This window comes from Gobius niger, assembly GCF_951799975.1.
Source record: "Gobius niger genome assembly, chromosome: 15".
Classification (NCBI taxonomy): domain Eukaryota; kingdom Metazoa; phylum Chordata; class Actinopteri; order Gobiiformes; family Gobiidae; genus Gobius; species Gobius niger.
This window is the reverse complement of record NC_136866.1, coordinates 6,457,350-6,471,921: the sequence shown is the minus strand read 5'-3', so window position 1 is coordinate 6,471,921 and position 14,572 is coordinate 6,457,350. Positions and strand designations below refer to the sequence as shown.

The following is a 14,572-nucleotide window of genomic DNA, read 5'->3' as shown; positions in this document are numbered from 1 at the left end:
TTAGCGAGTGCAGACTGTCGACAACAATAGTAATAAGAAGAAGAATTCAAAGCCTTGTCAAATTAAATGCCCAAATGAGATGATGTGAAGATTCTCTCTTGTGATTCAGACACACTATTGCATCATCTCCAGCTATACAACGGTCGTTATAGGTACCGTATTTTCCGGCGCACTGTTTTTCATAGTTTGTATAATTTCACACGCCGCTAGAGGGCGCTGCAGGCTAGTCGAGCAGCAGAAAGAAAGTGTGGAGTGAGCGAGAAGCGGAGAAAGAAAACAAAACAAAGCTAATCGTAGGCTAAGAGCTAGATGGCCACAGCTACAGGAACGAATGAGAGGTTGAAAAACGTGCTGCCGGAAGAGGTTTGTCAATGGTGCAATTACGCCTCCGTGCCCAGGTCGTTGCCAAGGCGATTGTTCAGAAGTGACACAGAGGATGAAGATTTCAATGGATTTAGTGATTTGGAGTGAGATCGAGAAGGTTTGGTATGTTCTTATGATATAGTTATCTGAACTGTTTATGTGACGTTAACATAGCAGACACCTATTTAGTCCGTTGTTTATGCTTCCTTTAGCTAACCATCAATGTGTTACGTTAGCATACCGTACGACTGTTGTTATTTTCTTCATTAGGCATTTTTTGGCTAATGCTTCTTATTCACCTTATTCCGCCCCGCCCACTTTTGCCACTTTCGGCGCCTCTGTTTTCCTGACACTTCCGGTCGAGCGCGAAGCCCGTTCATTTTAACGGAGAACGAGGGAAAATATTCTCCGCTCAAATCTGATGTTTAGTCGATTGACTTGTGTAAAATGTCCGATGTTCATTTGCACCAACATGTCGACACTGCAGCGTTTCTCTGGGCGGCCTGAAAACGGCTTTGTTTTCGTGTAGTGACTGATTTTATGCGGACTTCTCCAGCCCCATGTTAACACATAGGAGAAAAGGGGCGGGCACAATTCATGGCGGCGCCCACGCGAACGTCCGGAATAAGGTGAATAGAGTTCAGGAAAATCTACAGTTACCATGGAGATCTCCCATCTTTGCAGCCGTTAGCATACATTTCCATTGACTAACATTAGCTGCTGAGTTACTGCTGGTAAATACATCTCATACTGTGGTGTCCAAGTGTTTTAATGTGAACAATAACTCCAGTATTTTGACTTTTAAAATCTCCATTAGTTTACAATTGCTGCTAATAATGCTTAACGATATGACGTCACATTCCCGAACTCTATTCACCTTATTCCGCCCCGCCCACTTTTGCCACTTTTGCCACTTTTGTGTTGTCTCGGCACTTCCGTTGTCCAGACACTTCCAGTCGAGCGCGAAGCCCATTCATTTTAACGGAGAACGAGGGAAAATATTCGCTCAAATCTGATGTTTAGTCGATTGATTTGTGTAAAATGGCCAATGTTCATTTGCACCGACATGTCAACACTGCACCGTTTCTCTGCACGGCCGAAAAACGGCTTTGTTTTCGTGTAGTGACTGATTTTATGTGGACTTCTCCAGCCCCATGTTAACACATAGGAGAAAAGGGGCGGGCACAATTCATGGCGGCGCCCACGCGAGCCTCCGGAATAAGGTGAATACTCCGGAGCGACTTATAGTCCAGTGACCAGAGCAGAGGAGCAGAAATGAAACTGAAAATGAAATGAATTTTTAGCTTTTATAACAGGCTAATCTGTGCACATACATAAATAAGTGGATTTTGCATGATATGAGCCTTTTAGATTAACTTGTGTTTAGTTTGTGGGTGTACTATAAAGCCGTCTTGGTTTTGTTCATAAGACCAAAGCAGACTGCAGCCTCCACTGTAGCTTCCAACTTTTTTATTACTTTCCGACTTCAATTTATAAAGTGTATCTAGGGCACTCTACTTCAACGCTACCAATATACCAAAATATCTACTGTTGCCGCCTGCTACTTTTTAAGAACATATTTAGCATCTTGTCGCCCTTTTCTTCACACATTTCTCACTTCATGAAGATTATATTTATTTACTGGAATATTTTCTCCGTCTGATGTCTTTTAATGTCAAGCGTCACCTTGGCGACGGCGACATAATGTAAACCTGCTGAACAATTCTTCTATCTGACATTTACCTTATGATATTTAACTATGCATGCAATGTGAGTAAATATCACCGAATACAGTGAATGAAACAGCGGGAGGCGGCAGAGGCTCCGGTGGTTCAGTGATCAGAAGGTGGATCCATCCGAGATTAAACTTTTGCAAAAAATAAAGAAAAGGAAATTAGGAAAGTAGGACAAATATCAGTGTTAAAAATGGGTGAAAATGAGGGGACAAAATTGGGAGAACAAGAAAAAAAATTGGGGTGAAAATATGCAAAAAATTGTAATCAAATTGGGAAAAACTGGAAAAAGAATGTGGGGAAATATTAGTATTAAAATGGGGCAAACATTCAGAAAAATGGGGGGAAAAAATCATTTATTTGAGCTGAATCATCCAAGTCACTTCCTTTAATGCTGTCTCTGGACCAACAGCATCAAAACTGGATTTTATTTTACCAGTAGAACCAAAACTTTTTTTTCTGATACCAAACTGTTATGGTTTAATTGTGCTCAGACAGACCCGGAACTCTTAACGTTGTTTATTCTCTGATGTTTTGTCGATTCGGGATTTAGTCTTAAATCGCTCCAACATGCCGGTGTTTCCGATGCTTATCCTCTCACAAATACTGATATGTTTGGTATCCACACGACACACGGAATCCCCCCGACAACGCTCTGTGATCCAAATATGGTCATTACTTTTTGCTTTTTTTTTTTTTCAAATCCTTTTGGACACACTTTGGATATGGAGAAAGATAGTTTCATTTATTTTGATTGTCATTGTTATATTATCTTACGATTATCTATTCATTACAAAAAAGAAAATCAAAACATGTCCTTCATTAAATGTGCGCACAACAGATACAGTTATATTGAAAGAAGAATCTCTACTTCTGAATAAATTTACGATTTCCTACTGCGATGTTCCGCGGCTCCCCGCAGGCATAGAAGGACCAGGGTGGGCTCGTTTCCAACACAAAAGACCGTGAGTCTCTATCTATTTCCGTTCCATTTAATACCATTCTTAATGCCCAGATACTTTATTTTACTGCCACAAACACAGAAAAAAAAAATCAGCGCATGATTCATTTCTTAAGATTCTCAAATGTTTCATCGGACAAAGGAAAGAGAACTGGACAAAGCAGGAAACCTTTTAACAAAAAACTGCAACAGCACATGTTTCAGACCATTATTGTGGTATTTACAATGAACTTACACAGTAAAAAATGTTGAGCAATGTCATCATAATCCCCCAAAAAATAGATTTAATGCTTATGCTTTTTAATTACATTTAATGGCTTTTAATGCCCTGCAGAAACCCAAATGAATTACATAAAAGGAACTTGTCTCTGGCTACCCGCCTCATTACTTCTAAGTTTTGTTGATATCTATTATATTTGAATCCAAGTTAGACCCATATACACAGGGACAGAGGGTGAGACAGGAAAGATAAAGGATGAAAACCAAGTGTAGACCTCTGTTTTTATGTACAGAAAAGCTATACACTGCTGCTCTGCTTGTACTCCTTTGCCTTTCAGCAAATCTATATCATCAAAACTTGCAATGCATGTATAAAACGGTTATAGGCTTTGATCAGTATTTCCAGATAGCTTAAAATAAGATGATACGAATCCGGCATTATCATATAAATTGAGAGGATTTGGTTGCATTTAAATGGGTGTCTCGCTGCGCTTACTACATAAAGCCTCTCTCTAAGTATGAGTGATGTGCCTGTGTTGACTGTGCTGACTGTGCGGGTGGAGGAACAGGATGCATGACTGGGGTGCACAAACAATATAATAGAAAAAAAAGGAAGAAGTAAAAAGCCCTTACTCGGGACAGATCTCCAACCTCCAGGTAAAAACAGATGATGAAGACGTTCCAGGTCATCCACACCACCAGCCAGGCCGCGTACTGCAAACACAAGAACAGGAGGGCGGTGGTGAGAAGGGCTGTTGACGAGGTTTACACGCAGGCGAGGTGAGGTTTACTTTGACTTCAGAAAAGCATCAATAACAACTAGAAATGCAATGGCTACGCCATTGCGATTGACTGCGGAAATGCGGGAAGCGAATGCAGAAATTGCATAAACTCTTCAAATTGCATAATCAAATTTGCATAAACTGGTAAAATGCATAAAATATCATGTTGCATAAACTGTATAAACTGCATAAAGTGGTAAAATGCATGAATGGGTTAATTTGCATAAATCCTAAATGGCATAAACTCTTAAGTTGCATAAATGCTTTGAAATGCATTAACTGGTTAAATCCCATAAAGTGGTTACTTTGCATAAATTATTAATGTTGCATAAACCTTTATATTCCATATACTGGTCAAACTGTTGAAAGTGCTTGATGAATCAAATGGCTGAAAGGCCTGGAGTCTCCCCATTGGCTGGATTCCCCCATACACACCAATGCAAAAATTTCAAACTCCCGTATAAAAAAACTGGAAATCTGCAGAAGGCCAATTTTTTCTCAAAACCCACAAGTTGCATAAGCTGAACATGCACAAAGTGCAGAAATTGCATAAAATGCAGAAAAAAGTGCAGAAAAGCATGGATTTGCGGCAGCCCGATTATAAGTCAATGGGAAAAATCTCCGACATTTTGGCCGATTGCGGAAAAACCGTAAGTTGCAGAAGTCCCAAAAGTAATAGCACCCTTCTCCTCAACATGCGGAACATTTTGATGCATAACTTGCATAAATTGCACAAAGCATGAAGGTGCTGAAAGCTCTAGAAAATCGGGAAAAAGATGGAAGAGGAATAATAATAAAGAACATGAAAACCAATAATTGACTGCGGAAGAATTCCGCAGTCAATCAAAAAAGTGACGAAACAGCTTCATAAAAAGAGACGAAAACATGTGACAAAACCATACCAACAACGCATCACAGAGTTACAATCAGTTTTCTTTCTTATGAGGCGTTATACTGTTGCTCTCCAGACGAGAAGCCTTTAGATTTGGGTAAGGATGATCTTCACAATTGAGCTCCATTATCAGGTGGGAGGGATGAACTCCTTTGAAAGGATTGGATTTTCGCTAGCGTTTGGTTGTGACATATGTAATGTGCCTGAATGAGTGAAGCAAGATATTATGACTCTCGAGGGCATTGCTTTCATATTCCAAGGCTTCAGTTTCAATTTTTGGTTATCTGGGAGGATAATTCGAAGAGCTTCCATTACTTTCTTATCCCCCGCCATTGCCAAACTACAACCAGCAAATGCTTGACGTCACCTGCCACACCCGCCTCCCCCGCTCGCTGAATGGTAGGTATGAATGGAGTTTACGGATGGCTATGGCCAGGCTAGTGCAGTCAAGGCAGGCGCGGCATTAGCGTTCAATGTAGAAAAGTGCATAGATACATTTTTCATATACATGCTGTAACTCCGTGTTGAATGTGGAGATGTATCAGGCTATGTGTGCAGCGACCCATGTGAAAAGAGAAAGTGTCGTGAGCAGGAACCGATCCTACAATCTTTGAATTATAAAACCATGAGTTGAGCTAAACCTCCAACGGCACGTGGGCTGGTCTAAACTCATTAAACTCCCGGGAAATAGAAATTCAACCTGGATAGACTCAAACAGACAAAAGCAGCGATTAGGAAGATTTATTGACATGTATATTAGTTTTGGTGATCAGACCCCGGCGGTAACATCGATGTTTGAAAGTCAGTATGGATGAACAGCTTGTAGTTAGGGATGCCTTTCCCCCGGAGCCTGGACACTGGCGGTGGTATGGAAGACCCGTGAAGCTGCAGCAGGTAGAAGCCGTGGATGGAAGAGGCGGAGATGGGGTGGAGGCGGGTCGCAGCGCAGCTGGGAAGTGAACGAACCATGATTGCGGCTTTTATGCTGATGGCTGAGGTGGGGGTGTGGCCCTCTCGGAAGCGATCATTGGCTGGAGGTATGTGATGCTGAAAATCATCTCCCAGGTTGAATTAACGCCTAGGCTTCATTTCACATCGAGGGTGCAAACATTTCAGAATGAGGTTGCAATGCATCCTTTCGCACCCCTGTAGAACTGGGCCTGGGCCGAGCTACACTTTTGATCAAGAAACAATGCTTGACTGGAGGTCTGAATCACAGGATGAGACGGGTTTATACAAAACACAACCCCGTGGAGACAGGATATTTTTGTTGTTTGCATAAGATTTTAAATGTGTAAAAGTGCTGTCGTTTCTAATTAAAACCTTTGATCAAGACTTGGATCTTGATTTTTGCAGCCCTACTTTCTTGTCTCTTGTCCTAGTATTAAACAGCCAAAGGAAGAGTCCCTTATTGAGGTGTTGAAAAAAAAACTTAATATAGCCTTTATGTGTGACTCATTCTTTTCAAGCTAATTAGCCAAATATTCAATAGATTGGTTTCTTTTCTATTCAGTTCATGCGCAGCCCGGAGTTACTTTGGGATTGATGGTATTGTCAGCTCAAATAGCCCTCGGATGTGACAGGCTATAGTTTGCGAATTAAAAAAAATACCATTAGTCTTTGATAAATATGGGAGGAGAGACGGCGCGACACTTCACGTTTGATGTCATTTAGATGCGCCAAAAAAAAAAAACATTCACAAATCACCTGAATAAAAGCAGACGGCGGGAGCGTAAACAGACTGCCAAGCGCCGGAGATTTCAAAGTGTACTTAAAGGCGGCGTAAATAAATGAGGGATTAAGAAGCCGACTGAATGCGCTAAGCTTTACCAAACTTTCCTTGACATTTAGCGCCGCGGAAGTATGTGCATTGTTTGCGAGAGCGCGAGGCCAATGGGAGGGATCGCGTGTAGGAGTTGTGTGGAAGAAGAGACCCATGGGAACCCGGCTCAAGTTTTATGAAACGTGAGACACTTCTAATCGTTAACGAAAGGGAAGCGTCTCATTCAATCTGGCTGCTGTTTTAAAGCGCATTGATTTACTATAAGCATTATCATATGTCAAATGCAGATAACCTTGTTTTACTATACAACATCAGACAGAGAATGTTCAATGAATAATGTATGAGCACTTGTTTCCTTATATAAATATTTACCCAGTTTATTTAACACAGCCTGTCTGTTCTACAATTATATCATTGTTTTAAAGGTCACTGGGTTTCTACTGTAATAGCACATTCTAAAAGCTTGGGAAGCGGGATAGGCTGTAGCTATCCTTTAACAAAAAGCACAAATCTTTCTTTGGATACTGTATTTTCAAGGAAAATCACGCGCTAAAAGCTCGATGGTTACAGCTAGAGGAAAGAGTTTGCAAATTAGGAGCTTGAACAATGTGCTGCCGGGAGAGGCTTGTCAACAGTGCGGTTATGCCTCCATGCCCTAGCAGTTGCCATAGCTGGTGTGACTTATACTCCGGAGCGACTTCTATATGTTTTTTTCTTCTTCATCATGCATTTTTTGGCTGAGTGATTTTAAATGTGTTCTGAAGCGTAGGAAGGAGCTCCTGACTGAAAAATAGCTGCTGTTTTGGGGCTAATTTGTCCCTCTTTACTACTGTCATGTCCTATGGATCTTTAACTATAGCTACACCCATGGTCTACGAGGATCTCCCCAGTATTTAAGCAGATATCCAGTCCATACGTCCGAATAAAGGACAATTTGTGCCAGTGGACAATGGTTATTCCAGGTTAGCCCCGTTAGCTTGCTACAATCGCCTACAGCTCATGTTGATGAAAAGTCCGCAATAAACCGTAAATGTGTCAAGCCCGGCTCAGTATGTGCTTTATATAGTTACCGGCTTTACTGACGTTATTGGTGCATAATATTTGTTTTCACTGGATCTATGCGTGCTAGCTGCTAAGCAGCGAGTTAGCTCCGGGCGAGCAGTTAGCAGCTCGGCTACGGACTTATTTATAAACATGGCTGGATGTTCTCACGTTGAAAACACAGACACAATAAGGTTGTATTGGGCAGAGAGAGCCCATCAGAGGCTGTCACACCGGGGCAGCGGTTAGCTATCCCGCCCGGCCTTCGAGGCTCTGAGCCGGGTGGGAAACTGTACAGCGGGGCAGTGTGTGGCTGAGTGTTCGCCGAAGGCAGGAGGGGAGGCGAGGTACGAGCCCCAAATGTAGAGAGTCGGAACAGTCAAAGTCTGCATTATGAAATATCAGCTACAGAATTGTATTCCTTTTGTAGAAAAAGATGAAGCAAGGAGAACGAACGGAAACGCTACGACACACAGAACCGGAAGTTGTGAAGTTGAACGTTACCCATAATGCAACGCAAAATTCAGTCACTCCCCCACCCATCGGATGAAATTTTGGGAGAGCAGAACGCCCGAATTGTAAAGCTATTTAGGTGTGTGAGTGACATCCTTTACGAACAACAGAAGATCCTGTCTCTTTAGGGTTTTATTACACTAGTCCTATAGTGTAGACTTCCACAAGCATGTTCTGAAAGAATGATCTTTGCATAATTCAGTCTTTCTATATGTTACTGCTCCGAGACGTGTTTAAAATATGCGCAGTGAACTGAATCTTCATCTTTATTTTTTACTGAACCTTGCACCACTTTATCTGAATGACTTTAAAAAAAATGCCTAAGCTTTGTTTCGCACTTTAGTTTAACAGGTTTTTAAAAGAAGACAAATGGAGGCGGTCTGCATGTCCTCCCGGTGTTACAGTGGGTCATCTAAGGTTTCATCCTTTTGTTGAACGATAGTGTTAGGTGCATTGGTGGCGCTGGCTCTAGATCTCTGAATCGCCCATGCTGAATGAATTATGGGGTGAAGAGTTCTATGTCTCAATGTCAGGGTTTACCCCGATGGCTGCTGTTGCCTGCAGCTTCTTGCAATAAAAAAAAGATGATTCCATTTTAGAATTTTACAAGATGGATTCTTGTCTTTCTAACATCAAATATTTATCTATTTCTTTCAGTCTTGTCCCTTCAGGGCAGCTATTGCTGATCTAAAAAGGGAGCGCACTGTGAAATTACAATAATGGAAAACTTGATTATGTCAGATTACATTTTCAAAGCCTTTTCGGAGGCCCGTCTCTTTGTTAGCATTCCCCTGTTAGCATTGAAATATGGTATTTTCTAGTTTAGACATTTGGAAACTGCTAATTATTCAAAGACATGACAAATCAAGCTTATTTCTGCTTTTGTGAACCTCTGCAGGGTTATTTCAAATTTTATGATTCAAAGGAATGTGTGCGCATTGAAATTCACTTGATGGGTAAAAGCTGCTCTTTTAGATCTCGTCTGGTGCTCCAAATCGATGGAGCAGGGATAAATGCAGATGCAGTAACATGGACTTTAAAAATGCAGTGGAAACTTCCAGGAAGTACTGTATCTACTACGCAACCAAATCCAGCTGTTTGGCAGAAGAAGAAACAACCAAACCAAACATGTTTGCTCAAAACTGTGTGAATGAAAAAAAATATTGCCCAATATATGTTTTTTGATAACAATGTTGTATGGTTAATGTTTTCCAAAGTTGAAATAAAAGTACTTGTTCTTGAGACGGCACAGACTCCTCAGGCTCAGTGTGCTCCTCAGAATATGAAGTTACTCTGGTACAAGCGAGACACCAGACCCTGCACTGATCTGAAGAAGAGTGCACTTACAGGCATCAAAGGAAGAGAAGCATGGACATATGTCCAACTGTATTAGGTACAAAAATCATATCGCTGCCACGTCTAGACTGTTATACACTATCCTCCTGTTGCTTTTTTGTTGCCCCCATAACAAAATATTTACTTTATTCAAAGGAAATATCTGTTATAATTTTACAGATTAAAGTACATAAAAAGCTACAAATGACTGCAGGCTAAATACTGGTTTTATTTTAGCAAATAAATGTACATTTGCATTGAAAATATATATATATTTTTCAATGTACTTGTTTTTTAGGCAAGCTTTGGGGGGCCCTATAGTACCTCTGAGGAACCCCAGCGGGCCCCGGACCCCACTTTGAGAACCACTGCTTTACACTTTTTACATTCAGAAAGAAGCTGTAGCATTATGCAGCCAGATAGGGCGCATTCATTGCTGAGAGAAAATGTTATTTGTGCCGACCAGTTAATTCCCAATCGTCCAACACGAGCCCCAGCCGTTTATAATGTGCTGTCATTATTTCCACTATAATTCTGTCTGGCTTAATTAGCCTAAATCTTGTCTGAATCTCCACAGTCATCTGCAGAAGTCGTGTTCTTTCATCTGTTGATTTAGTTTTTTATTTTTTCCTCGGTGACACTCTCCCATAAAACCATGACCAGTAAAAAGCCAGGCTAATGCAGTATGCACACATTCTCTCTTCTGCAGCTGAAGCTTAGAATTTATTCAGGGCATCCACAATGGCCTGAACTGCCTCTTCCACTGCTTACAGAGTCACAAAGGCTATGCAGCGAAAAACATAAAAGACTTTGACCGATGTATATTCTGCTGGGAGGAAACCCGAGCAAAAACACTAGCAGGTCAAAAATCCGCGGAACTTTTTCTACAAATATACAGTGGCTCATTAAACCGCACCGCATGCTGATTCAATTCGAAGGATAATGTATCATGTTAGTGTGAATAAACCAGTGGTTCTCAAGTGGTAAGTTGGGACCTTAGAATCGCACAGAGGCCACGCAACCAAACAAAACGAGAAAAAGAATGACTAATGTGCATTCTGTTATGACAAAACCCAAGCAGTTTTGACAAGACAGGGATTGGCTCTTTCATCGTATGTTGACTTGACCTGCGCATTCATATTGTTATCAACCCTCATCTGCCACATCAATGAGGGATGACATTCCCTGGTCATGAGAGCGAGTAGGTAATAGACGCGAACAACAATATTCAACCTAAAGGAGTCAGAATAATTGTTTAGCAAGTGGTTTTCTGCGACTGTATCGACTAAACACAAGAGTTTTAAGGTTGTTAGCTTTACCGATGTGGAGTATACGATACAGATTTTGTGAGTTGAACTTTGACATAACTCCTTCAGCGCTGACTCACAGGGAGGTGGTGTGGGAGAAGGTTTTGTTTACCAATGCATCACATCACAAAGCTGTCAGTGGTGGAGTTCTCATACTATATTGTGTTTGAAGTTCCAAAAAAAAACAGGGTAATTTTCACCACATAGGCCTTTAAATATGGTTAGAGAAGTCACGGCTGTTCTTATGCTCTAATTGTTGGCGTGTACCATTATTGTTTATTATTGGATCCACATTAGTCTGTACATAGGTAAAGTCTAGTCTTTTGATTTTGCGCTGAACAGAAAGCCGGCTCTTTCATCCCTCCAGAATGATCAAACAGGTGATAGGCCCACTGATGTTTCTTTGCGAGCACAAGTTGCTGTTACAAAAGCTTAGGGCATTTAGCGGCATAAATAAATGGATTTGTGAATACATTTTTTAACGTGAACTCCAAGCGAACTGTTGACACACAGTTTGAACGCTTCCCTGCAAAGGCAAGATCTGCAAAAGCGAGATGAAATTGCAATCTACTTTCAACCACTTACTGCAGGTCCAAATTTTGAGGAAAATCTGAAGGGCATGTTCGAGTAAACCTTTCAAATTTCAAGGTCGATTTTTAACCTTGCAGCAAGCTTGTGGTTAATTACATTTTCCACTGTATCCTGACAATTCACATACAGTACTTTTAATCACAAAAGGCTGAAGGTTTCCATCAAGATGTATCAGTTTATCATATCATGTTGTTATATCATACTGGAGGTTGGAAAAAAATCTTGATGGATGCACTTTTTGTTGTTTGGAGGAAAAAAAAGGATTTTGATTTATATATACCATGTACCGTATTTTCCGGAGTATAAGTCGCTCTGTAGTATAAGTCGCACCAACCAAAAAATGCATAATGAAGAAGAAAAAAACAAAGTCGCACCAGCCTTGGCAACTACCTGGGCATGGAGACATAACTGCTCTCCCGGCAGCACATCGTTCAAGCACCCATTTGCAAACTCGTTCCTTTAATTGTAGCCACCTAGCTTTTAGCCTGCAATTAGCTTCTTATCTTTTCTACATTGCAGTAAAAGTAGCCTCCACCTCTCACTTTCTTTCTACATTTTTAGTGGTACAGGAGTAGCAAATACTGGTACAAAAGCCAAGAGCGCCCTCTAGCGGCTGTCAGTGTGAAAACATGAAAGTATATATTTCTATGTATAAGTCGCACCTGAGTATAAGTCACACCCCCAACCAAACTATGAAAAAGTCGGAGTAGTGGCTTTAATTTGTACAGTAAATAGCATTAAAAAACGCTCATAATGCAAAAATGGTTGGAGGCGTCCTAAAGAGGCGGTAGATTGTATTACTGTGTGTATTGTGTTACTTACCCCAGTGACATATCTGGGTCTGAACTGGATGGTGCCAAACAGGCCGAGGATGACCACAATGATGTGCAGGAAGTTGGTGAGGATAGGAGCCCACTGGTATCCCAGGAAGTCGATCACCTGTCGCTCCAACACTGTGACCTATACAAGGAAACACAAGAACCAGTGTTACCGCGTGTACATCTGACATTCACTGCCTGATTTAAAAGTCACTCTGCGCGGTGGAAGAGGTTTAGCTAGGATTTGTCTAATGCAGCAGACAGGTGCAGCAACAAAATGTCATGCCGCCCTTTTTACGACCAGAGACTAAAGCCCTCAAGTGCTCTTCAAACCCTCTATTGAGTCATTTTTACGCACCGCGCATGGACCATTGCGGCACGCTGCTAATTTGCCTGAGTCCAAACACATTTACATGGACCACACTCCACTGCAGCATTCAGACAAGTAAAGTTACTATTTGTGTATAAGGAGTCAAGTGACAAGCAGTGGATGCTGGGTGTACATTTCATGACGTACAACGCACAATTGCAAAGCGTCGGGTTACCAAAGACATCAATTAGGCTACATGACTGAATTACAAAGTAGGCAACAATTTGATCCAAATATACGAAACTAGGACAGGACTTGAAATTGTCAATACGGGCTGAGTAGTCTCTTGCTACACAACTGGAGAGTGCAAACAAGGTAAAAGTCTATGCTATCTCTGCAGGGATTAAATGCTCTGGAAAATAAAACAAATATAGATGATTTCACTATATTAAAAAAATCATTATGTCCATTAAGGTCCCTCCAAAATGTTGCTTTACATTGAACAACTCAAAACTTAAAACTAAACCATTTTCATGTCGATATCTCCATACGCTGAAGTTCAATACCAGAGTAAATCGAGCATCCTGTTGTAACATTCACTCGAGCGGGCCAGAAACCAACTCATTTTTTCAACTACTGCTACAAGATCTTAGATCTGGATAAAGATCGCAGATACATGTGGCTGAAATGAGCTTCATTCAGAGGGTGCAGGCTGGGCGCACCCTTCGAGGAGGAGGACCCAGGAGCTGCTGCTCCTTCATGTCAAGAGGAGCCAGCTGAGGTGGCTCGGGCATCTGTTTCGAATGCCTCCTGGTCACCTCCCTCGGGAGGTGTTCAGGGCATGTCCCATTAGGAGGAGGCCCCCAGGAAGACCAAGGACACGCTGGAGGAACTCTATGTCTCTGAGCTGGCCTGGTGCCGCCTCGGGAACCCGCAGAACAGCTGATTAAAATGAATGGATGAATGGATGGATGTTATAAGATCTGACAGTAGTGTGACACCATTTGATATTTATGGACTGAAAATGTTATGTGAGGATGCAACCAAAACCTCATAGTAAGTACTGTCTGGGAAACGTGTTGTTAAAACGTTTGAGAGTGTTCCGGGATAAAACAAATAAAGTTTTTTACATACGAGGACTACTCCAACTACTAAGTAACTCTCGGTGGGGATACAAATTAGCAAAAGTGGAGATATATACTTTTATTATTACGAGACCCAAGGGATACTTCAAATTGTGCCAATCATAATTTCATTACAATGCTTAGCAACAGTACAGTGCACCACACGCGCCCCTAATATTATGCATCTCCTGAAGGGACATAATTTATGAAGCAATTCCCCTGTGTTAAGGCCTCCGTCTGCGTGATGTTCTATTGTCTATATAGGAGGTTGATTCCTGATTAGAAAATAAATAATAGCTGGGGCTTGCTAATGACAAATGCACTAACGGGATAGAAGGGTTAAGAGGATGTGTTCTGAAATGAGCCGCTTTTATCATAATGAAGTAAAGCGTAATCAGTAACCTAGGCATCGGTGTGTGCGCGCGCCGGGTTTATTATCATTCAGTCACTGTTGCCTCACGCTGAGATAGTTAATGAAGTCAGCGCAGCGTATGATATGGCCCTGCTAAATATATTAACACATGCATCAGGGAGAAGGCCAGAGACAGAAGGAGGGAACAACAAAGCAAATGAATAACAAGACTTAAAAGACACAGTCACTTCTTTTTTTCTTTTTTGTCATTTGGGGCTACAACGGTAAAATAATGGTGACTCTTGTTCCATGAAGAATATTGTAAAAGCAGCAATTTGTGTGGGGGGAAGAAAGAAAGGACCCAAGGTAAAAAATAAAACATAAAAAAAGACAGTGCAATCGCAGTGACTAATAGTCGGGTTCCTTTTTCTATCGCCAATACAGGAGC

General features: G+C 41.4%; 1 protein-coding gene across 2 annotated transcripts in view; it reads right to left on the bottom strand.

Moving 5' to 3' along the window:
- The window catches only part of nkain2 (sodium/potassium transporting ATPase interacting 2), a gene marked incomplete at its 3' end in the record, with an annotated part of 174,267 nt that overhangs the window by 81,932 nt on the left and 77,763 nt on the right, over window positions 1-14,572 (bottom strand). For both annotated transcript variants that reach the window (XM_079571850.1, XM_079571851.1), the window contains exons 2-3: window positions 12,343-12,480; window positions 3,910-3,990 (exon numbers count right to left, since the gene is read on the bottom strand). In XM_079571850.1, the coding sequence (XP_079427976.1) occupies window positions 3,910-3,990; window positions 12,343-12,480 (219 nt within the window). The remainder of the gene's footprint in view (window positions 1-3,909; window positions 3,991-12,342; window positions 12,481-14,572) is intronic.